This window comes from Onychostruthus taczanowskii, unplaced genomic scaffold (assembly GCF_017590055.1).
Source record: "Onychostruthus taczanowskii isolate IOZ18803 unplaced genomic scaffold, ASM1759005v1 scaffold4, whole genome shotgun sequence".
NCBI lineage: Eukaryota > Metazoa > Chordata > Aves > Passeriformes > Passeridae > Onychostruthus > Onychostruthus taczanowskii.
In genome coordinates, this window is record NW_024501459.1 from 9754659 (window position 1) to 9778054 (window position 23396).

The 23396-nt window shown below is 39.4% G+C and overlaps 1 protein-coding gene across 1 annotated transcript; it reads right to left on the bottom strand.

Annotated features, from left to right (window-relative positions):
- Positions 1 to 2462: 2462 nt before the first annotated feature.
- Positions 2463 to 21632, bottom strand: TRAM1 (translocation associated membrane protein 1). The gene is made up of 11 exons (XM_041412566.1): positions 21332 to 21632; positions 18463 to 18526; positions 17756 to 17877; positions 17434 to 17550; positions 16492 to 16550; positions 16011 to 16095; positions 13264 to 13334; positions 13070 to 13174; positions 12385 to 12528; positions 11336 to 11496; positions 2463 to 7788 (listed from the first exon to the last, which is right to left on the bottom strand). Exons 1-11 carry the CDS (start codon positions 21452 to 21454, stop codon positions 7715 to 7717), a joined length of 1125 nt encoding a protein of 374 aa, XP_041268500.1. The 5' UTR covers positions 21455 to 21632; the 3' UTR covers positions 2463 to 7714.
- Between the last annotated feature and the right edge of the window lie 1764 nt (positions 21633 to 23396).

Below are 23396 nucleotides of genomic sequence, written 5' to 3' on the forward strand. Positions count from 1 at the left end.
CTGCTTTTCATCTAAGGTTTTGCTCTTTTGGGCTAAGACAAAAGCTTTAATACTGGATGCCTACATTCTGTTTTCAACCAGAAGTGAGGAAGTAGATTCTTGACAAATTAGGACACCTTCCAAGCCCTGCACAATATAACCCAGGTTGTATTACTATGTCAAAACTACAAGGAGATCGGTCTTATTTAATCCAATGCTCTGTTTTCTGAGTTACAGCACAAATGCTTCTTAAAAGACAACAAGTAATTTCTGCTAAAAGTGCAGGAAAAAGTGGGCTTTTGGAGATATTCTTGCTGGCTACCAGTCACCCCCAGTCAAACGCAGCTGTCGCAGACTTTGGTGGCCTCTAGTGGCTGTTTTGTCCGCATCCCAAACTCATCACATGGTTTGACTCCTAAGATTCCGTCTGCTCCACTTCCCATCCGTACTTGTTGGATCACTCCAAACCTGGCATCAGAGCGAGACGATGATATTGAGAGGTGCAGCAGGGGAAAGATAAAGCAGCAGTTGTTACAGTCATCTTAGATGCCCACGTAGATCAACATCTACCTGTCCTCATCATCTACAGTAGGTTTCCTGTCACCTGACAGGTATAAACAGTGGCAAGGAGCTCTGGTTCTTGAAATTATGTTTTCCATTGATTTTCTAACACAATTTCTTTTTAAGCCACAGTTTAAGCTATGATGTCTAACAATGAAGTCAAGAACAAGATGTGTCTTCGTGAAAGACTAATCTTCACCTAACATTGTCTTTCAATTAGTTTGAGGATTTAGAAGTTACAAATGAAGGTTTTTAAGAATGCTGCTTTTGAAGAACTGTTGAACTACTTAAATATTTCAATCTGATGTGTCTTGAACTGAATACAGAGCTCATGGGATCTGCAGACATGCCCTCTACAATGTACCAAATCAAACCTAGTGGAAAGTAAAATTCACGGTAAAAGTTTTCTAAAAGCAGTCAAACTTTCCCTAAGTTGGTTACAGTTCTCAGATCCCACCACATTGCCAAATCACCAACAGAGCAGTGTGGAGGCTCCGATTCAGACTGGATGAAATTTTGCTCTTCTGTATCAGGGAAGCTGAAGTCTACAAAGGCTTTAAAATCTGTTCAGCTGAAGAGGGTGGACACACCAGAAAAGAAAGTTCCCAGGCAGCACCAGACGCTGCCCAGCACAGCTCTTGGTGTTCTCCAAGTTCATGGTTACTCCCTCAAGGTGGAAAGTTCTGCTCAAAGGACACAAAATGCTGCACAAACATACCAGCAAACAAGCCCCTCCTTCCCAAGATGGAGGGCCAATGCAGTTTCTCAAGCTGACAAAAGGTTTGAAAATCAGTCCTGAACTCGTGACAATTTTGTGCAAGTTCCAGCTCCAGCCCGAGTTACAAGCCATTCCTCTTCAGCCTGAGCAGATTTCCTGTCTCTGGTGTTCACTGGTTCAAGTGAATATCCCAAACACAAAACACCATATTTGCCTTTGAGCAATATCCCCCTGATGCTGCTGGACTGTAAGCAAGGCCAGAAGCAATTGACATGCTTCCATTTTTGTAACAGACTATTCAAGCACAGTTTTAATTCGATACTCTTTATTATGATATCCAGGAAAACAATAACAAGGTGATTGCTTATTACAGCTTCCACGGACTGGGGCTCCAGACCTCATTGTCCTGGGTACACACACGCGCACGCACACACACGCACAAAAGACAACCCTTGCCACAAGAACTTACAATCTACATAAACAAAACAAAGATAATGATTAATCAAGAAACAAAGAGGAGGAATCACCTGCGTGAGAACATGAGTTAAGTTTTGGCTTGGTTTGTAGTCCGGAGTTCAAGAGTTGAAATTCCTACCCTGTTACAGTTACCATGGGCTGAATACTTATCTGTTGATTACAATGCAAGATACAGTCTTCAACATTTAAAAACAAATATAAGGAGACACAAAGCTCTAGACCACAATTTTTCATGTGGTATACAGCAAAACTACAGTCTAGAGATTCAGAGATCTTAGGTGCCCAGTTTCCTAAATGACAAAGGCAGTGAGAGTGAACTGCACTATGCAAAGCAAAACCATCCAGGAATATCAACTTCTGTTAAACCAGACTGACTAACATATTATTTTTTCAGTTCAGTATATCAAATTCCCTAATGCTCTTGTGTGTGGCATGAAGAAGTAACAACCGTGTTGTGCTGAACGATAATGCCTGACCTTTAATGTTAACCACAATAAACACAGACAAAGAATGAATACCAAAATGCTATTGAATTATAAAGCTACACTTTAGCTGCTCTGATTCTGCAAAAAGTTTCAAACACAAAAAGAAGAAAAAGGAGTTGTCATTTCTGGCACTCACATCATAGACTTGCCATCCTTGAGCTGGATAAAACTAAAGTATCTGCAGAAACCTAAAATAAAAGTGACAGGACACATAGAAAGAGATCAAGAGCAAGTGTATTTGATTCAAAACTAGGCCGTACACTTTTTTTTTTAAACAAGAAATAAAAGTTGTTGCCTTTTGAATTGGCAACATCAAAAGAGCTTCTCTAAAAGGCAGAAAGCAGTCAGCCTACTGCTGCTGCAGCCCAGCACTCCTCACCCATTGCTCACCAAAGGGAATGGACAGTGACAGATGCCAACAGCAGTGCCATTTCACCCACAACAGCACTTGCTGTGTGAATGTGAGTTGTATCCAAGTTGTATTGCAATTTATTAATCCTAAAGAGTTTTGGTTCCCATTAAAGAGGTTCTGATGACACTCAACATATTGATGTGCATGTTTGTTTTGCACGTCTGATCCAGAAACACTCCAGCACTGATCCTATTTTAGCTCTGAAGAGCACACAAAATTCCTTACTGTATACAGATTTAGGGTTATCAGATCCAAAACTGAGTAGTTCAGGGAGCAGTGTGAAGAGGGGATACTCATCAGACATCCACCACAACAACTTACAGTATATAAAACAACCCCACCAACAAACCGACAAGCATGGGCTAATCCAGTGCTCTAAAGATAATCCACAGCTCACAATGTAAGAAATTCAAATATGATGAACAGATGATAACTGACGTCAGTCCTTTGAAGTCTTTTTCTTTTTAAAGGATTTTCTAAATATTCCCCAAGCTTTCATTTTGTAGGACATTCTTATACCCTGCACCAGAAATAACCTAAATATTTGCATAACAAGATTCAGGCATTAAACCACAGCCCACCCCCTCCAGATACCATCTCTGTATGCAGGCTCCCACTGGCCTGGAAATGTTACAAATATCACCACTGTCTCTACTTTGTGTTCAAGTCCCTTCAATACTGACATTTTCCAGACAGAACAACTAGGACAGCAACGATCACCACTGCACAGGGAGCCTATTGAAACTGCCAATCTCCCAACATTTACAACACAGGCCCAAAGGGCTGAGTCACAAATGGAACCAAACCCAAGTATGACCTAGGAATCAGCTGCTGAACTTCCTGAAAACAGGAAAACAAAGTAAGAGAAACCAAACAATCCTCCCCTCCACGTACCAAGACTTGCATACAGTGCAATTCTTGTGAATGATCTCCTCCAGTACATAAAGGGTCAATGTAGAAAAAAAAAATCTCATACCAAAAAAAACAATAATTTCCTGGCTGTTAAGGAAAGCAATGTTATTTGATCCAGGACAATCTGCATTTTCAAAAATCTCTATTTCTACGCTGCCAGTATCCTCTTGCACTGCTTGGAAACCCTGATGACAGATAAAAAGGTGTCTCAGCACAGTAAACTATGATGAGTCTCTCCCCTTCCCCCACAAGATCTGAAAAAAGTCCATTAATACTTCATGGGTTTGGCATGTGGGAACTACCAGAGAGACCAAGTCCCTTCTGGTACTGGTGACTGGAAGCCTTTAAAGATCTCCCACATGTAATCTAGTGTAATTTTTAAGAAACATGCTGTTGAAAGGGGCTGCTGCTTTAGAACCTGATTGATCTTTACCCTGCAACTTTTCTTCTTGCTTATACATAATCACTTGTAAAACACTGGGGTTACTATCAGGCAACTAACTCAATGGAAAAAACCCAAACATGCTTGTTTTCAGGTGCACCAGCTCCCTGGTCTAGCTCACCATGCAACAGAAAGGCTCGTGCTAGCTAAGGCAAGGGACAGAACAACAATTTTGGCAGCAACCTACATTACTTTCAGGCTAGCATGGTTATGGAATTCCTCCCTTCCCTTTCATATCAAGTTTTGCACCCAGCAAAATCAACTCAGGTGCAGTCAGTCAGAAATCTTCAAAGAACAAAGGACTGCAGATGTGTATTGACCCTTTCTACAGCAGTCCAACTAGCTACACCAGAGGACCACGCTGCTTATTATGATTCTGGGTACTATAACTCCATAAACACAACTAAAATTTTCAAAGAAAAAGAGTATTTAGAAAAAATACCAAATGCTTACAAATAACTGCTGACTTTCTAAATTCATTATCCCAACATACATAATTTACCTTCAGCATAACCTAAACTTAGAAGAAATAGCCTATGCATTTTCTCTGCTCAGCAAATTCCTTCACCATTCCTAAGTTTGGGCATGGGATCACCAGAAAAACAGCATTTCCAAAGAGTATTTTCACATTCATGAATGATTCACACAGGAGAAATCAGTCTTTGCAACCAATCAAGGAGAGAGTGTCCAGATGAAAACTAAAACTCTGAAAATTAATTTCAGCTGCTCTGCATTCGTTGTTTGTACTTTGAAATTAAATACAACCACTTAAAAGTGAAATGCTAGTTTTGAGGGAATATTCTGGCACATAAAACAAACACACATTTGGGGCTCAAAAAAGGCTTGAAATCATCTGCTGTTAAATCTTGAAATGTTTTGACAAGATGGGGCAAAGAGAAGGAGGTTTAAGAAAAAAACAAACCAAACAAACCCTATCCACGGTCTGTGTAATTATTTAATTCAAATCCATCTAAATGGACAAAGCTTTCTCTTTGTGGGACCTGGTAATTGATGAGGATAAATTAACTACTGCCTATTTTATTTGGCATAGGATATAATAATGAACTCCTCAGTCATTTCCATTTCTAATTTTCTTGATGCCATAATTAAGAAAACATGATTAGACAACTAAACTTCTTCCATCTTACTGAAACCCAGATTACAAGCAAAGAGCCAAAACTGCAATAACATTTGAAAATCAATTTTAAGCAATTTGAAAGAAGTTATCCAGCCAAAAAATACTCTAACACTAAAACAAATAATATCGAACTAGAAATAGAAGTCTCAATATCTTCTAAGTCTATGAGTGTTTCCATCCCAAGGCAGACAATTAAAAATTACTGGTCTTGCCTCATCAAACATGATAAATATGTATTTTTAGTTATGAGAGAAGAGACAGAAAATACTGGCTTCCAATACTCTAATCAATTTCTAGAAGGCCTGTTGTAACCTTCTATTACTTGGCAGATACCAACAACTCCTATAAGGCAATGATGAATATTAAGCCATTGTGGAAACAAAAGTGCTTTTGTAAATGTCCAAAGGACAAGAATGTCCATCTATAAGGCCAAAAGGAGACAAAAAGCAATGTCAGTATTAACAGTCAAGAATATATTCTTCTGAAGTTTTTGGAAATTAACCTGAAGTTTACATTTCAAGACTACTGTGTCAAAGAATGAGGTTTACAAGAAATAGTTTGCCTTAGGGAAACAACTATTACAACCCTCAGACTCCTATAAGTCTTGAAGATCTCAAGAAGTACCTTAAATGATCACTTCATAATTTGTTCTTCCACCCTTTATGATTCTTTTAGCCCCAGTACAACCAGATATCACAAGCAAACCGATTTAGAGTCCAAGCACCAGACTAGACACTTAAAATTTACCCCCTTTGGCTTAAGGTACAAGTTGAGAGCAAGGCACACAGAATCTTTGAAGGTTTTTCTAGAAACATCAGACAGAAAACAAGATTTTGAACAAGTATATAATAAAAGTACACGAGTCTCTCAAAATTTCCGAGTTCCAGTTTTCCAGTTTCGTGGTCAGGTTGGACAGATTCACAGTTCTATATTGGATGTCATAGGACATGGGATACCTACTTCTACTGAAGCAGACTGGGCATTTTAGAGGGCACAGTGCCCCAGAGCTCTCAAGCTAAGCAAGTACCAGTCTGCCAAGTCCACTTCAGGAGCTGTGAAGCAAATACTTGGGAATTGTGTCTGTAATCAGCTGAAACATGTAATAAATTATACTGTAATAACTCTAAACAGCACTAAACAACTGAAGAATGGATAGTTGCTTGTAGTGAGGTTTTTGTACTAGAATGTTTATTCTGAATAGTAAGCAATTGGACTGTAGAAAATACAGAATGCAGATTGATCATTTTGTTGGGTATAAACTCCATTATAAGAACAGTTTTTAATTAAAATTATTTTATTTATCAGCTTGATTGTTCATAATTACTCCTTAATCAATAAGCAGTTCAATACTTGGGTTAACTTAACAGACTAGTTCAGCAACTTCTTCTTAGGACTGCAATAACTGTCTCACTTATTCTCAAGTGAAACAGGTTGAATTATACCCATTACAGAAGTGTACAGAGTAAACATTATCTGCATACTAAACTGGAAAACTAACTGGACAAGGTTTCACATTGAACACAATTATGAAAGATAATGGAAAAATTCTTAAATTTAGATTTTTCTAGTTGTAGCAGAGGTCACAATAAATCAGTTTTAAGAAGCTGTAGCTTTTAAATATTTTTTCATAAAAATATATATAGGAGAAATCAAACTATTTCCTAACAGAGGTGAAAGAAAGCAAAGCATTTAGAATAAAGGAATGTTTTTCATCACTTGATCCATTTACCTAATTCCTTCTTCATGGAGCACTGACTGCCTCCCAGAACAAACACAGCACATTGTAATAACCTCCACCCATAAAATCAGACAAGTTTTCAAAGAAGGTCCAACGCACACCGATTCTCCAAGATACATACACTTCAAAAGCACAGACAGAAGTGGACAGTGCTATCAAATCAACTCTTTCTATGACCATACACACTCCCTTCTAATTTTCAGGTGCTAAAAGCTATAACTCAAAGTGTTGTGTTCCTTGTAAGAGATTTCTAACCAACAAACAATAAGACTCTGCAACGTTTCCAATTAGTTCAGTTTTGTTTTAATGATATGGGGCAATTCCTAGAGCAGACATTGTGCAGCTATAGTAACTACCAAATAAAGAGATCTATTGGTGTGGTCTTGGAATCCCAAATTGAAATGTAAATTTGAGTCAAGGTAATTAACTGAAAACCCAGAGTATCTGAATATACATACAATGTTTTTACTTCAAATTTGCAATACTTTTTGAGGAACTTGGAAAAAGTGAAGTTGGTAGAACAGTATCACCAAGATTACAAAAACTGGAAGTCAATAATACACTGCAACAGTGATCCTCATTAAGTAAGTTATTTCATCACAGTAAATATTTAAAAAAGCGTCAATGTGTTTTAAAAAGTGTTGCATCCTCCCCCAAGGAATTTGAAGAGAGATAAACCTTTTTCCTTAGTCAAAATGGTTTTTTAAAAAAAGTTTCTCAAAACAACAGCAATAATCAAAAAACATGAATTGTATTTTCTTTAATCCATAATATCTCTAGTGCTGAAGGGCCATCCATGTAAAAAGCAGATTCTTTGGGGACATTAGTCAATTAACTTAATAAAACCCAGTTTTACGAGGATTTATCCTTCCTGCTGCGAGGCGAGTCTGCTCCGTTTGAGGTCACTGTTCCATTTATTCCATTTTCTAGAAAAAAAGAAGACAACACTTTTTAAATACAGTGAGATGCTTTATATTTTATTACATTTTTGTGAGTCCTACACAGCCTTTAACTTCCTTTCTGATGTACCTTCTTTGTTAACCCTCTTAATTATCATTCACAGTCCAACAGTATAATGAAGTTTTTACAAAGTGCAGTATTTAAAGTTTACTACAATAAATTCCAGTTTCCTGATGTGGTCAGACACTGAAATGTGTCCATTATATACATCTAGACCGAAAATCAAGACCAGTTATGATATTTTAGAAGACACGTGAAAAAGTAAAGTACAACTTGAAGACGAGATGAGATGGTTCTGTGAAATTTTAGAAATGTTCTCTGCTACAGGTCTTAGTTATTTACCCCACCTACCTCATAATTCTTGTTAAAATTACACTCCTTTGCTTACCTTTACAAGCATCTGATACACAGAGGAAATCCTTTATACACAGATACATTCACAATTTTTAAAGCATAGACTTTAACATAAATAACTCATTTACATTATGATGAAGATATTTACATAGATAAGACAGAAGTAAAACACTAGTTCAGATTTGTAATGAGTATGTGTAGGTGGAAAGAATTCAAGATCAGGCACCTATCTAAGAACACAAAGGTACTTGATAGTTTGTGCTTACATTTAGGTGTTTATTGTTTCTTATTTATTTTACAGTCTCACTCATAGGTAGTGAGTTTTTTAGTTTTTTAATAATAAGGTATAAAATGGTTAACAACTTTTTGTTAGAAGATTTTCTAAGGTTAAACGATTCAATTAAGAAATGATGCTTAAATTATTTTCTTTTTTAATCTAATAACTAATTACTTGAAGCCCACAATGTGGACTTTTTTGTCTAATTAAAAAGTACTATTTAAACTTAAGAAGTAGAAGGAAGAAGAAGGTAAAGAAGAAGGCCTAATTTTTGCTTTAAAACTTCTATCTTGTTCTATATATATTATTATATCTTAAAACTCCAAATTCTAAGTTTTTCACCTTGTGATATTACACACTTCTAATTAACACACTCGATAATCCTCGTGCTGTCAATTAATTTTGGAAGCATTCTCCATGGCTTCAGGTCAAATGCAGTGCCCTCCTGGGAGTTAGAGTGTGTCAGCACAGAACTCCAACAACACAGCATCCACAACATCCAGTCAGCATCCACAACTCCAACACCCCCTTTATTCAGTTTCACCACAACCAAGGAAACAGATGTTGCCTGACAGTAACTATATTTATAAAGCAGGTCTAAAGAGCACAGTGTACTCGTTAGTATTTTACTCTCTAAAGAGCCAGCTATGATGCTTGCAGCCTAACAAATCTAAAGAGCACAGTGTACAGCCAGCTATGATGCTTGCAGCCTAACATCTCTGCTCTGACTCTTCTCATTCTGACTTCAAGCAACAGCTGCTGGTTTTTTGGGTGCTTTTAAACAACTATTATATATATTTTTACAAAGGACTGGTTAAACTTCTTTTTTCCATCCGCAGATGTGCTGAAGGTCACTAGATTGTGGACAGTCTACAAAAACAACTGTTGGCCTCCCTCCTTCTCCCACGACACCCAAATGATCCCATTTATGCAAACAAGCAAAAGAAAAGTAAGAACGACAACCACACATGAGCACAAGACCAGACACAGGCCCAAAGAGTCAAAGTCTGTTTGAAAACATATCTGGCTGTAAATGACACCACCATTTTAAGCCTATGTAAGGTGGTCTTTGGATATTTCTGAAAATGTTTGAATTGTTTTTAAATAAAGAAACTTACAAACAATTAATTAGACCCAAGTAAGCTAACTGAAATCATATTTTCTTATACAGTTTAGGTAAAACAACAAAGAACATGAATCAGTATGTGGCTGTATACCCCACCTACATCACCAGCAGGATCTTTTACTGTCATTTCTTGCTTTTGGCATAACTAAACGTCACACATTTTATTGTGCCCTGGCTCTCAAAAAAAAAAAAAATTAACCACACACACACACAAAAAGTGTTTTAAAGACTTCAGTTGCATATATTACTCCTTCAAAACCACTGGTTTGCTGCATCCTATGCAAGTGCTCTGAACAGACAACATAACAGGAGTATTCAAAACAGAAGAACTTCAATGAACTGAGTACTTTTATGTTAATTTAAAATAAGGAATACAATTCTTCAGTGTTCAAGACAGGCATAGTTCAATGATTTTGTGAATTAACTGACTTTCCACTATTTGTTTACCACTTGCAAGTCTCCATTGAAGTAGGATGAAACCCAGCAGATTCACTAAATGACATGAATTACATAGATCAAGAGATTTTAAAAAGCTTTTTTATTTCTGACTCCCTAATCAAGGCACATATTTTAAAATTATTTGACATAAAATACTTAAATTTAAAAAACCCCTCCATTTTGAGAAGGCCATGACCATGAAGCTCTGATTAAACAGGACACTTATACAGGAAACTACCTTCACTCAATTAAAAAAAAATTTCCAACTGAATTTTCAGATAAAAAAAACCCCCAACACTACACAAAAGCCAAGTTGTGATAACTACAAATCATTCTAAAGGGAGTGCAGCAGTAATCTAAAACACATAATTTTAATAAAAATAGAAACTTGGGAAAAATAAAAAAAATATTGATCTCCCACCACAAATCTCAGTTCTCAGTACAAATGGTCTTGACACACACTACTTTCAATATATCACAAAGTGGAACAGGTTGGTAATACAAAGATTGGAAGCAAAGGATCATGCTGAAGAAAGCTTTTGAAACAACTTCTGCCATTTCAAAAGGGTGCAGAAGTTATCCAAGCTAGCAGCTAAATACACAGGAGTTGAACTCTTGGTGCAACAGATACACTGAAGTACAGGGATTAAAATTCTTTTTTCTAAAAGAGCACATAATTTTTTCTTGGAGGAAAGAGTATTCTGTTCATCTTTCATGCCCTTTTCACAAAAGGGTGTGACATAATTAAAAAGTCAAACCTAGACTCTTCAGTTCATTTCCAAATTCTTCGACACAGGTTTAGAGTAGTGAGGTGTTATTACCTTTCCTTAGAGAACTACCAATTTCTGGTCTTTGTAAAAATAGGCCAACACAAATCTTTTTATTGGGTGGATCATCCAGCTATCTCTTTGCTCTAAATCCTCAGAATTTTGTGGCAATGAAAAAGAAGCTTGAAATCCACGGCAAGAAAAATTTTGTAAATAAATGTCTACAAGAAGGGATCTAAAAGTGCATCTGTTCCCTTTATATAACAAAACATATGCATGACACATTTTGTTCAAGTAATGAAATTAAAGAGAATAAAAATATTATGCTGCATTAACTAAAAAACACCCCAGTAATTCCATAATTTGGGCAGCCACAAAACCCAATAATATATAGTGTTTTTTCTTAAAAATCTATTCTTCCCACAGTAATACTGCCCAGTACTCCTTCTCTAGCTGAGTCATCTCACTCACAAGTTAAACACAAAATGCTTCTTTAGTGACCCAAAGTTGGTTTGAGAAGCCAAAGGAACAGAAAAAATGAAACTACAAACCTCTTTCTTTTCTGGAGGTCTTTCCTTTAGCTGATACAAACTTCTTTTTCACTGACTGAGGCTGAGAAGAAGAATGCTCTCTCCACCTCCGAAGCTGGAAATTAATGAACTTCCACATCATAAATGCTTGGGTCATGCAGATGGAGGCCAGCACACTGATTCTAGAAACAAATAATAGGTAAAGTTTCATCAGGAAGTTTGCCTCATTATTTAAACAGAAAAGGAAGGTAGAACACCTCAGGATTTTTGGCAACTTCCACCCCCTCCTCCTGGTAACCTCCATTTTCTAAGCCAAGAGTTCACTTGCATAGGGCAACACAGGGTTTAAGCACAGATGTCAAAACTAGATATAGAGTGATAGTGAAATCTTTGCCCATCAAAACTGGCAAGTACTAGGTTTCTTTCCTGCTGTCTTTCTCAGAATTACTCTCAGGCTACCAGGTAGTAACAGCTGAAAATGCTTCAAGAGTGTCTTGCAGCTCAAAGTATCAGTTTTTCAAGGCAAGGCTGACATTGTCAAAGTTTCAATAACTTTTTTTTCTGCAGTCATAAGAAAGCCAGGTGGTTGGATCATGCAGCAGCAATAGGGGCCATAAAAAAAGGCAGAAAAAGAGGCAGTAATCTTCAAATGAGACTAAAACTTTGCTGGGCACAAATACCTTGACCTCTAAGATATACTGACAGCAATTGTATCTAGAATTCAATTTACTAGCTTTAAAACATTTGAAAGTAGTGCCTGTAATTGGATATTCCTATTCATTCTGTTGGTTGGTTTTGCTGTATTTTTTTTGGTTGCTTGAGGTTTTTTTTTTTTTAACAAAGAAAAGAAAGGTAACCAGTTACAGATTTCTCAGCTGTAGACTAAATTCACTCAATTCATTTTACTGTGCCTTACAAATTTCCTACATAAGCTATTCCTATTGATCCCACTGGTTGCATGAAAACACTCAGTCATTCAGAATTACTGGTATTAGTACCAGACCACTTACACTGTGCATTTAACAGGGGTTTACAGCACATGCTTAAGAACTGTTCCAGGTTTACTGTACCTAACAGCCAGGATATTAAAGTTCCCAGTACTGAAATTCAGCTGCTGATCTTCTGCTCTTGCCAGTCCAAAGCCAAAAGTGAGGACTGAGAGAATCAAGGTGAGAAGCCTTCCCAAAACAAAAAGAACTGCCCACAGTGAAAATCTAGAAATAAAAACACCACAAACACTAAATCAACTTCCCATTCAAAACACATGCACTAACAATGCAAATGCTTACCTTTCACCATGCAAATTTCTTAGAAATGTAAGAACTTAGCTAAATACATGATTTTGCACCTATCTTAAATGCATCTTGTATTATGTTATGAAAACTGGTTTCAACTCAATGGAAAGTGCTTTGCAGTACTATTAGAACAAAAGCACATTTTTAATTCCTACAAAGCTAGCTGTATTAGCAATCTATCCTGTTCCTTTCTCTACAAAACTTAAAAAACCCCCACATTAGTATACATTGAGAGATTTTATTTAATTTAATACTGCTACTAATATTTACTTAAATAGGCTAAAACAAGGTAGAAAGTATACTGAAGGTGTAGAAACATAAATACTAGCACTTGTCTGGACAACTGTGGTTGCTTAAGAAACACTGTTTGAACTCCCTTGTAATTTTGGTTTCTGGTTAGTTAAATGCAAAAGGCTCTTAGACAGAAATTACAAAAATTTTAAAGATAAAGACTATTTACCCTTTCTGGTATTTTTCATCACTGAAGTAGAAAAGACGGGATATGTGGAAAAGAAATTCAACGAAGTAATGCAATACCAGAAGAACAAGTCCAAGGTGGGTCAGACTATCAAAAAAAATATAACAAACATTCAGACCTTTTGTTAGATATTTAAGGCAAAGAATGGAGCCAGCAAAAATTTACAATTTACTTACTTCAGGAGATAGGCTCCAGCAATATGAAAGAGGTAAAGTCCAATGTAGACAATCTGGCGGAAGATATCTTCCTATTTGGAAGGAAAAGTGACCATGTGTTACACACAACGTTACACAGTGTTGTACTATGTTATCTGCTATTACAAACTATTCCCTAGTCTTGGAAATCCTTCTGGGTGTATCAGCTACCTGAAAGTGGCCTATTCTGGCACTGAATCACTCAGCCTGGATCATCTAATTCCACACATAACTTATTGCTCACTCACCAGTCATAGTCAGTATCATACATGTGCTACTGTGAGAAAAGGCTTCAAACATGGAAAGATGCTTTTAAAAAGGATCCACTTTTATTTGTTATGACCGCTGTGAATATACACAAGTTATTACATTTCTTATTTTGGATGTATTACTGTATCATCACATCCTACAGTTCCACATGTTTGCTGCCCATCAAATTGTCAGATTGCTACAGAATAAAATAACAGTCTATGAATCAAAATGAAAGGTTTTCCAAGTGCTGACATCAATTTTAAAAATTCAAGGCCATCCAAAATTCTGGCACACTGTTTCTGGCAAATATAGAAAATATTGTTATTAACCAGTCATGCTAAAGCACATGGTCCTACTTAAAGTCAGGCTTTAGTCAGCCCTATTAAACTGAACACTTCATGGAGATGGAATAATAAAGAGGAAGACACACAGCACATGGAAAGCAGATTGTGCCATCTGTGAACAGAGGGACCACTGAACTATGCCAGATCACTATAAAAATCTCTTTTGGAGTGGTAGCAGAGTACATTCAGCTGTGCTTAAGAAACTCCTTTTTGGAAAGATTCTCTGAACTTAAAGCAAGGGTCTTTAGCTTTATCTTCTAAAAAGGGCCTAAAATTTTAATTTTACAAGAGCTATACTATGTTATTCAATACTCAGTATCACATCCAAAAAACCCACAGAATCAAACAATTACAACAACAGCAAACATCACACTCATAATATACAAAGAGCAAGAAAACAGGTGGAGAAAGACCTACTCTAAATTATCTTAAAGAAAATGAAAAATTGGTTATTTCAGATAAAGGCACAGTAAGTACAAATGGTCAGTTTCTCCAAGCACAACCAGGACCAGCCTACAACTCTTTAACTTTGGAACTGAGATAACATTTAAACACCCCATGGTGCCTGCTTAGACAAACTGTCAGAGACTGCAGGCCTTGTGGAATAATGCACAAGGTATACATGACTATAGAGGAACCAGAGCTGAGAAGTTCTTTTCTTGTTTGTGTCAGCAGGACAGATAACTAGACCCGAGTAAAAGCAGCCAGTTTGTTCAAGAGAAGGAATAAGGCAAGTCAGCCAAGATAGCAGAGGTTGAGCTGTGGTTGAAGAAATATCAACTATGCTAAAACAAATGAACTATCACTCTTCAAACTTAATGCAAAAGTCAGAGGGCACAATTTCAAGCAGTGACCAAGTAAAACACTGCTATTCAACACACAGCACTTAGGCCACTTGTGACAGCTTTCTTGAAGTTATTTTAAGAAAAATCTCCACACTTGGCTGTGAAGTTAAATTTGGAAGGTATCACTAGCACAACAGGGGAACATCAGCTGCAGTGCATCAGCAAAACAGTATTCATACAGCATCTGAGCAGCACAAAAACAGTACATCTTGTTACTACTTCACCAAGCCTCTTCTAGGCTCCTGTACAAAGACCTGTGGTTATGTAACACCTATGTTTCATTTTCCTCAACAAAACAGAACTGGCAAGAGATGGAGCCTAGTCACAGAGCAACAACAGCCACAGAAAGGCTTGGGCCCAAAGACACCTTTGTAGATCACCTAGTCCAACCTCTATACCATGGGCAGGGACATTTCTCACTTGACCAGGTTGCTCAAAGCCCCATCCAGCCTGACCATGAACACTTCAAATTCACAACTTCTCTGCATTGTTGAGAAGCGTCATTGTTGGGCATTGTGTTCCAGTGTCTCACCATCTTCATCACAAAGAATTTATTCACATCTACTCTAAACCTACCCTCTTTCAAAATCATTGTTCCTTGTCACTACAGAACCCAATAGAAAGTCTCTCCCCATCTTTCCTTTAAGTCCTTTCAAACAGTGAGAAGCCACAATAAGTTCTCCCTGCAGCCTTCTCTTCTCCAGGTTGAACAACCCCACCTCTCTCAGCGTGCCTTCATAGAAGGGATGCTCAAGCTCTCTGTTCATCTTCATGACCAACTCAAACTGATCCACACCTTTCTTGTGCTGGGGACCCCAGAGCTGGATGCACTCTGGTCACTGGATGCATGCTGGTCACTGCTTGTTATGCAGCCCAGGTGACACCTGGTTTTTTGGGGTGCAAAGGTACATTGCCAGCTCATGTCCCATTTTCACCCACCCATTTAAATGGTATTTAAATCAAATCCCAGACTTTCATACTCCTTTGATGTACAGAATTATTCACAGTTTATACTCTGCACCTATATCATGATTCATGAAGCAACCGTGATTTCAGTGAGCCTATTCAGACTATCAATTCTGAGAAACAAAGGGAAAAAAACCCCAAGAGTTGAAAACAAAATCTCACAATCACTTGCTTGAGGGAAAATTCTTTTAGTGGATGAGAAACACTAGTCATTTTTATTTACACAACGGATATTTAGCAATTTTACTGCAATTAGGATTTAACTGTAAAGAGAAAAAGCCACCTTGCTCTGGAGTTCCTCCCATTTATGTTTTGAACTTACTTTTTTAGTTTTCTGAAAGTACAGTTCTGGAAAAGCATGAAACCAGTATGCCAACTGTAAGATGTAGAAAAACTTCATTTGAAACCTGTACAATACAGCAAGAATTGAAGAATATTATTTATTATGACTGAACTTAAAACATTTCAGAAGCTTCTATTGAACTCATTTTATCACTGTCTCTTAGAAAAAGAAAAAATACAGATCCTTCATGCCAGCCAAGTCTAAACTAATATCTTTAATAATAAAATCATTCAGACAAAGCTTGAAAAAATGGAAATCTTTAAGTAACAGCCTACATAAAAAGAACTTTGTATGCTACATGTTGTCAAAGAATCGAGCCCATGTAAATACAACAAAAAACACATTAGTGACTAATACAGTTTTACAAACTACTTATTCCACACAGATTGTACATGACACACCCTAGGCTTAAAACACTCCCTCCTCTCCCCCCAGCAATCCTTGAAGGAAGAGGCCTTACGGAATCAGAGTGTGCGGATAGTCCCTCCACAGAGAGGTTGGATCTGATATATAGTTCTCCTAAAAAAAGAAAAGAACAAACAAAAAACCCCAATAAATGCTCAGAAATAATGACTGGATGTACATATATGCGTTTATGTATATGCACAAGTGTACACACAAAAAGTACTCACATACACAAGTAAAAGCTGCAGATCCATAAATTTTCTTTCTAAAAAATCCCCAAGAAATCACAAATAAACAAAACCAAACCAATCCAGAAAACAAATCCCCAAAACAAAAGACATTGCACTGGCTTAAGAAAAGAAAAAGCAACCAAACAAATCAAGTGATTATTCAAGATAGAATGTCCTTATGAGATGGAAATTATTCCAGGATTACTACAGCCACAAGTCTTCTCTTGTAAACTGCTGTCAAACTTTGAACTTAACTAAGAGAAATAAAGGTTTTCCAGGAGCTTTTGTGTTAAAATAAAGAAAAAAAAAAGGCAGTCTTCCCTTTCTAAGACCTAAGCTCATACACATCCAGCCACTAGCTAAGAGTATTTCACCTAAAAGCACACAGTGACCTGAGGTTACAGCAATCTGTCATATACCCACTCCCTAGGCTCCAGAATGCTATGTATGGTGTTTCCTAGACATTTATTTTATGTTAATAAACCAACACCAAAAACAACACCTACAGAGAATTAAACATCATAATAAAGTTAAGTGGTTTTATCTTATTCAGTTTGATAGTAAATCTACTCAAGACTGAGCAACAGTAATATTACTGACTTTACTGACTTTATACTGAATTATGACTAAACTCTCACAGAATTCTTAAACTTGTCCCCACTTTAAAACCAGCTAAAACCAGAAAAATAAACCAAAACCATATTTATCATCAACATAAGTGAATTTTTTGAAATCTCATAATGAAACAGAAGAGAAAGCATACTTACAGAGACAAGAATACTTGTTCCCCAAACACAGGAGAAAAGGTAGAATGCACTAAGTTGCCCAGACTCATTGAACTTGCTATGCTTTGTTTTTGAAAAGTGCATTTTCCTGTTAATTTTCTGAAATGAAAGTCCACTGTTATTTATATATTGCAGTACTTCACATTTATTTAGTAATTGCATTAGAGTGCCTTGAAGTTTTAATGCATGTTTTCACAGTTAAAAATTTTAATGCAGAAATTTTCTTTTAAGTTAATAATCTTAAATTATTAAAATTAAAACCCAACAATTATCTCGATGAAAGGAATTAATATTTTGTACTTACATCCAGTACATACTCCTGAATTATAGCATGTATGATTATTGCTACAAGCATGTAAAAGAAAATTGTAGCCAAGTCTTTGATGCCATAGTAATAGAGAGAGATTGTTTCTGCAGATTGTTCTTCTAGAAGACAAAGAGAATTAACTGTTAGGCACCAATACAGTTTAATGGTTCATAAGTTTATTTCTCAGAGGGAAACCTTTAAGACAGAAGTAGCTTGCAGTCAGCTGAACAAATAAAAGCCAAATTAAACTGCCACCATGAACTAGGTCACTAAACTGTTTATAGCAATCTTCTCCATCACATCACAAAACCAATTTGACTCTGGAAAGATGCTATAAAACTAAAAACTTAAGTGCACTTAGGAAGCTCATCCAAATACACTGAAAGTGGACAATAAAAATATGTTAAACCATCACCCCACTTTGACTATTAAAAATTATCACAGCAAAGCCAGAGTAAGAATTCATGTGAACTTATCTACCAGTCAGATGGTGTCTCAGCACTAACGATGAACGCAGCAGAACAGAAACATCGTCTCTAACTTAATTAGTTAAAACAGTGTTTTAATAAAACTGAAGTGAAATCCTTGAAAGCTGCTGGTTATCCATTGAAAGGGACAAGCTCCCTTCCTGACAAGTAGGAAGCATGGCACACCAATAATGTCTGATACACTGTCTCCTATCTAACCTCCTGCAAGATACATACCTGTGGCAGGAATGGTAACATTATACTGAAGTGTAACAAAAATGACGGCTGCTTTCGCTGTGATCTAAAAGAGAAAAAAACAGAAGTGCTGTAAATTCTCATGGAAATAAACTACATTAAACTGAAAACATTTGCCCATAGTTTTGGCACCCTTGCCCAGCACGTTTGTCTCCTCCCAAAAAACTGACTGACTCCCATTATCTCACCACTGCACCTGACTTTCCAAGGGCAGCACACATGGCCTGGTCTCTACAGGTTTGTTTACAGAATACTCAACCTGCCAAATGAAAGATCCTTGAAAATGTTACTAACATACAGCCTTTCCTACAACACTAAAATGAAAACACATGCTACAATTCTTTCTTTAGTCCATACTGTATTATTATATTAACAGAATGGACAGCATCCTGGAGTCTCTAGACCATGATGCATTCAGCAGTGGCTGAGAATAAACTTTATTTAAAAGTACTTTTCTTATTTGACAAAATTTGGAAGTCAGTTATCATATTCATAAATCTGTGGGTAATCTGAAAAATGACAGGGAAGAAAAAAAAAGGGCATAAACAGAAAACAATTTCAGGCCAGTGGGATACCAACTCAGTACAATTACCATTCTTTTGACCCTGGAGATCCTTTGGCAAGAAGCATAAAACAAATTAAATTAAATTTAGCAGTAGTGGTACTTCCCTTTATGATGAGCTGTAAGAAAAACCAGAAGGAATAAAAACAGTTTGAACAGAAGATGTCCTAATGGCTTTCTTTGAGAAGTGGGGTGAGGATATTCTAAAACCCCCAACATATAAGATGGAGTACAAAGTCTTATTTGACAAAAAGCAGAAACTTATTTTTTCACTGTAACACATTTCCATTGAATCTCAACATGAATCAACATGCCCTAAATGAGAAGGAAAAGAAACTGTTCTTTACCATATTAATGATCAGATCATTTCTCATAGCTGTAAAAACCCAGCATCTATGTGGTAATTAATAGGGCTGACAAAAAACCCAAGCTCCTTAAGTAATCCTGGAAGGACATATTGAGCATCTAAAGATAATGACTAGGTTACTAGTAGTATTAATTATTCACAGGAAGTGAGATTTTTAAAACTAGTGCTTTGTCAACAAGCCCTAGATTTTCTACGAAACCCTGAATACGTGGCAGACTGTTCAGACCACATAACTTCAGGGAATCCAACGAGTTTGCTCAAATTAGTGAAGTGGCCTTAGGCTCCCCACTCATCAAGGGAGCCCTCAGAGGACAACTGGAAACAGTAGCCAATTCTGAGCTGCCCTTTGAAGGCTCTGTCAGCTACTCTCACACTAGAATTGTACAAGTCAGGCAGTGTAAACACCTTACCATACCAACAGGAACGGCAGCAAGTGATTTCCTGTACTTGTATCAAAGCATTTAAAAAATTGCAACATACCACATCTGCACCAACAGTGACACATGGTCTTTTACACTGCGTTAGAAAACACAGTGGGTTAAAAAAACTGGAAACAAAAGAATTCAGCACATTCAATCCCTCAAAAGCTCTAACCCTACCAGTAATACTGTTAATACAGTAAGCGTGATGCAGGCACAAAAAGAAACAGTTTAGGTTTACCTCTTTAACTTCATTCCCCAGCAAATCACCATATAACAGTTCACACGGTCTTGGTGATTTTTGATAACAAACCCCAAAACAACAGTGTAGCTGGTCTGCCCTGTTTTCGCTTTCTATCTGTATATCTATCTATCTATCTATCTATCTATCTATCCATAATCTTCTTTCTAACTCCACTGGCTTTTAGTGCTGAGCTGTACTAACAGCTGGATGAAACCATCCTGAAAACCATGACAGAAAGGTCCACAACCCTTAACAAATGTCTGAAATAAATGTCTGAACAAATGTCTACAACACCAGAAACATTTAGTCAACACCGTGTTAATGTGATGATCAGTGATCTTAGATTACTGATAACGCTTTGGCAGTCACACAGGTGAGTTACCTTTCCAGCGCCGAAAAGGCGCTTTTTAAAGCATCTGCATTCAACATGGGGGCCCAGAGAGCGGAGGGCCTGCAGCAGGGCCGGCCCTCAGGCCGCAGGGACAGCTCCCCTCCGCCGCTGCCAAACCTCGGCGCATCTCCGAGGCGGGAGGAGGCGGCGGGGTGCCCAGCCCAGCCGCACGGCGCCTGGAGCCGCGGGCAGCCCCGGGATGCTCCGCGGGCGGGGGCGCGGGAAGGGGGACCCGAGCGGCGGCCCTAAGGACACGTCACCGCTGCCTTCCCTTCCCTTCCCACCGCGCCGCCCGCCGGGAGCCGTAGTTCCGGCGGGGCCCGGCGGGGCCGCGCACACAAAGAGCGGGGGATCGGCTGTGGCGGCCGGGCCTCGCCCCCCGCCCCCTCCCCGCCGTGCCGCGCACTCCTCCCTCCCCCCCCGGCTGCCACGTAACCCCGCCGCCCGCAGGAACTCCGCCGCCGCGACGGGCAGCGCTCCCGGCCCCGCACGGCCTCCCGCCCGCGGCGGCGGGGAAGGGGGACCCGGGTCCCGGCGGTGGCCAGGGCTGCGCCTGTCCAAGCCGAGCCGGGGAGAAGGGCGTTCCACCCGGGGAAGCGGGGATGCGCCGCGGGGAGGCCGCCCGCGGTGGCACTCGCGCGGTGGCGGCGGGGCGGGGGTCGGCTCCGGTCCCCGCGTACAGCGGGTCGGGCGTGGGCCGGCGGGCAGGTGCGCCGGGAGCAGCCGCAGCGTTCCGCCGCAGCCCGCACAGCCTCCCCCGCTGCCGCGGCATCCCCGCGCCCTCCCTCCCCTCCAGCACCGAGAGCCTCCGGTGGAGTGGGAGGAAGCGGGAAGAGGACCCCCGGCGGGGGCGTCGGTGCCGCCTCACCTCGAACATGAGCCCCAGCAGGAAGATCATGGCCATGCAGGACACGATGTCCGCATGGTTCTGCACGATGAACTCGTGGCTCAGCACCGGCGGGTTCTTGTTGCTCTTCTTGCGGATCGCCATGGCGGGCCGGGAGCTGGGCGCCGCCGCCGCCGCCTCCCCGCTGCCAGCACAGCTCCTCTGGCCGCGGCCAGGAAGAGGCGGAGGGGAGGAGGCGGCGCGCAGCCGGGGAACGGCGGCGCCGCCGCTCCGCTTCCCCCGCCCCGCCGCCAGCAGCGCCCCTGCCGGCCGGCGGCGCCTCCAGCGCCCGCCAGTTCAAACCCGCCAAGCCGCGGCGCGGCGTGCCCGGGGCTCGGCAGCGCGGCCGGCAGAGCCGAGCCGGGCCGTGCACCCGGGCGGCAGGGCTGGCAGCGACGGCCGCATACTCGCCTGGGTAGCCCGAAGCCCGCGCTGCGCACCGGCCCAGCAAAAAACCCCAATCCAGTAAGAGAAGGTTCTTGTCAGGATAAAATGATGAACGAAGAGGTCTGAGAAACGAACGCTGATCCAGGCTGAATTCAGAAGTCCCTCGCAAAATTCGTGCTGTCTTTATTTGTTAAAGCTGCTGTTAGGCAGATACTCCCAGTGGATATATGGAAAAAAATATAAAGAAACAGACTAATTTATAGCTGAAATTTAGTGTTGTCAGAATGGCTTTTGCTGCCAGCAGCTTATGTATTAATACAGGGCAAGAAATTAAGGCTTAGCTATTTGGTATTGCCAGAATTGAGTGTGTGCACCAAATTCATTGTGGGAGCTGTTTTAAAAAGGTTGATTTCTTCCAACTGTATAGAGCAGTGACTCATGGAACAGATCAATCTGTGTAAGACCAGGTTTTTCAACTATGAAACACCTTCATCAGCTAGATGCGTAGATGTTCACAGATTTTCTAGGAATTTATAACGAGACAGCTATATTTGGTGTCTGGAGGTGATCTAGGACACTTAAAAATACAGAAAAAGCAACAGAAAAATTTCCCTTCACAGCTGAATATTTATTTAAACAGAAGGAGCATTCATATTTTAGTCCCAAGATGTTCTGCATTCTAGAAACGCCTTAATCCCCTGAGTGTACCAGTATTATGTAAATGTAAAGTAAGCAGGGCCTTATTTCAACAATATCAATGTGAAAGTATATCCCTGATTGCATACAGTATAGTCATGGATGGAATATACTGTACCTGTGAAATACACTGGGTTGGAATAAAAATTGGACTCCATTTTGCAATATAAGTTTGCATCTATTTCCCACCTCAGGCTTAAAAGAAATCAGGTCATCTCATCTCCACAGAACATAACAAAAAGGACTGAAGTGGGACAAGACATGCTTTCCTCAAGTTTTAATCAGCTAGTGTCTCAAGTGCCTGGCTAGATATCCTGTTATACAGGCCCTCAGTTTCAGCTTGGCTGTGTCTTTGTCCTCATGCTACATTGCAAACTGCTACTCTGAAATGGAAAACAAGGCAACCTGTTGCCTCACCTGAGGTTTCCACACCTTCCTGTTATCAGGAGTTTCCTCTTCTGCCACATGAAGTTTTGTATGGCACTTCAGGCAAAATGGGATGGTAAACCCTCAGTCTGCTGCTTGCCATGGATGGATGGTCTACGTTTGCCATGGTTCTTTCCAGGCATCCGTATTTTCCAACACTAGGCTCCAAACTGATCACATTATTTAGGAAGGAAGTTCCCTACAATCTGAGTCAGAAGGAGTTTCTAGCATCTTATCACAGAAGCCACCATCACGTGCATGTGTGTCCCAAAACCTTCCCAACCAAACCAAATACAGCGTTTCAGGTGGCAAGATTGTGGAGACTTCATCAGGAAGCATGTTATGACACAAGACACAAACAGCTTTCTATTTGGGAACCTTTCCTGAATTTAAGCATGCTTAGAGAGAGAACCAAGAACAATATTTTAAAACAAATATAAATAAGCAAATCACCAAGTAACAGAATGGAAAACTTGAAAAAGATGATGATGATATATATATACAATCAAATGCTATATATCATCAAACGTCTAGGTCT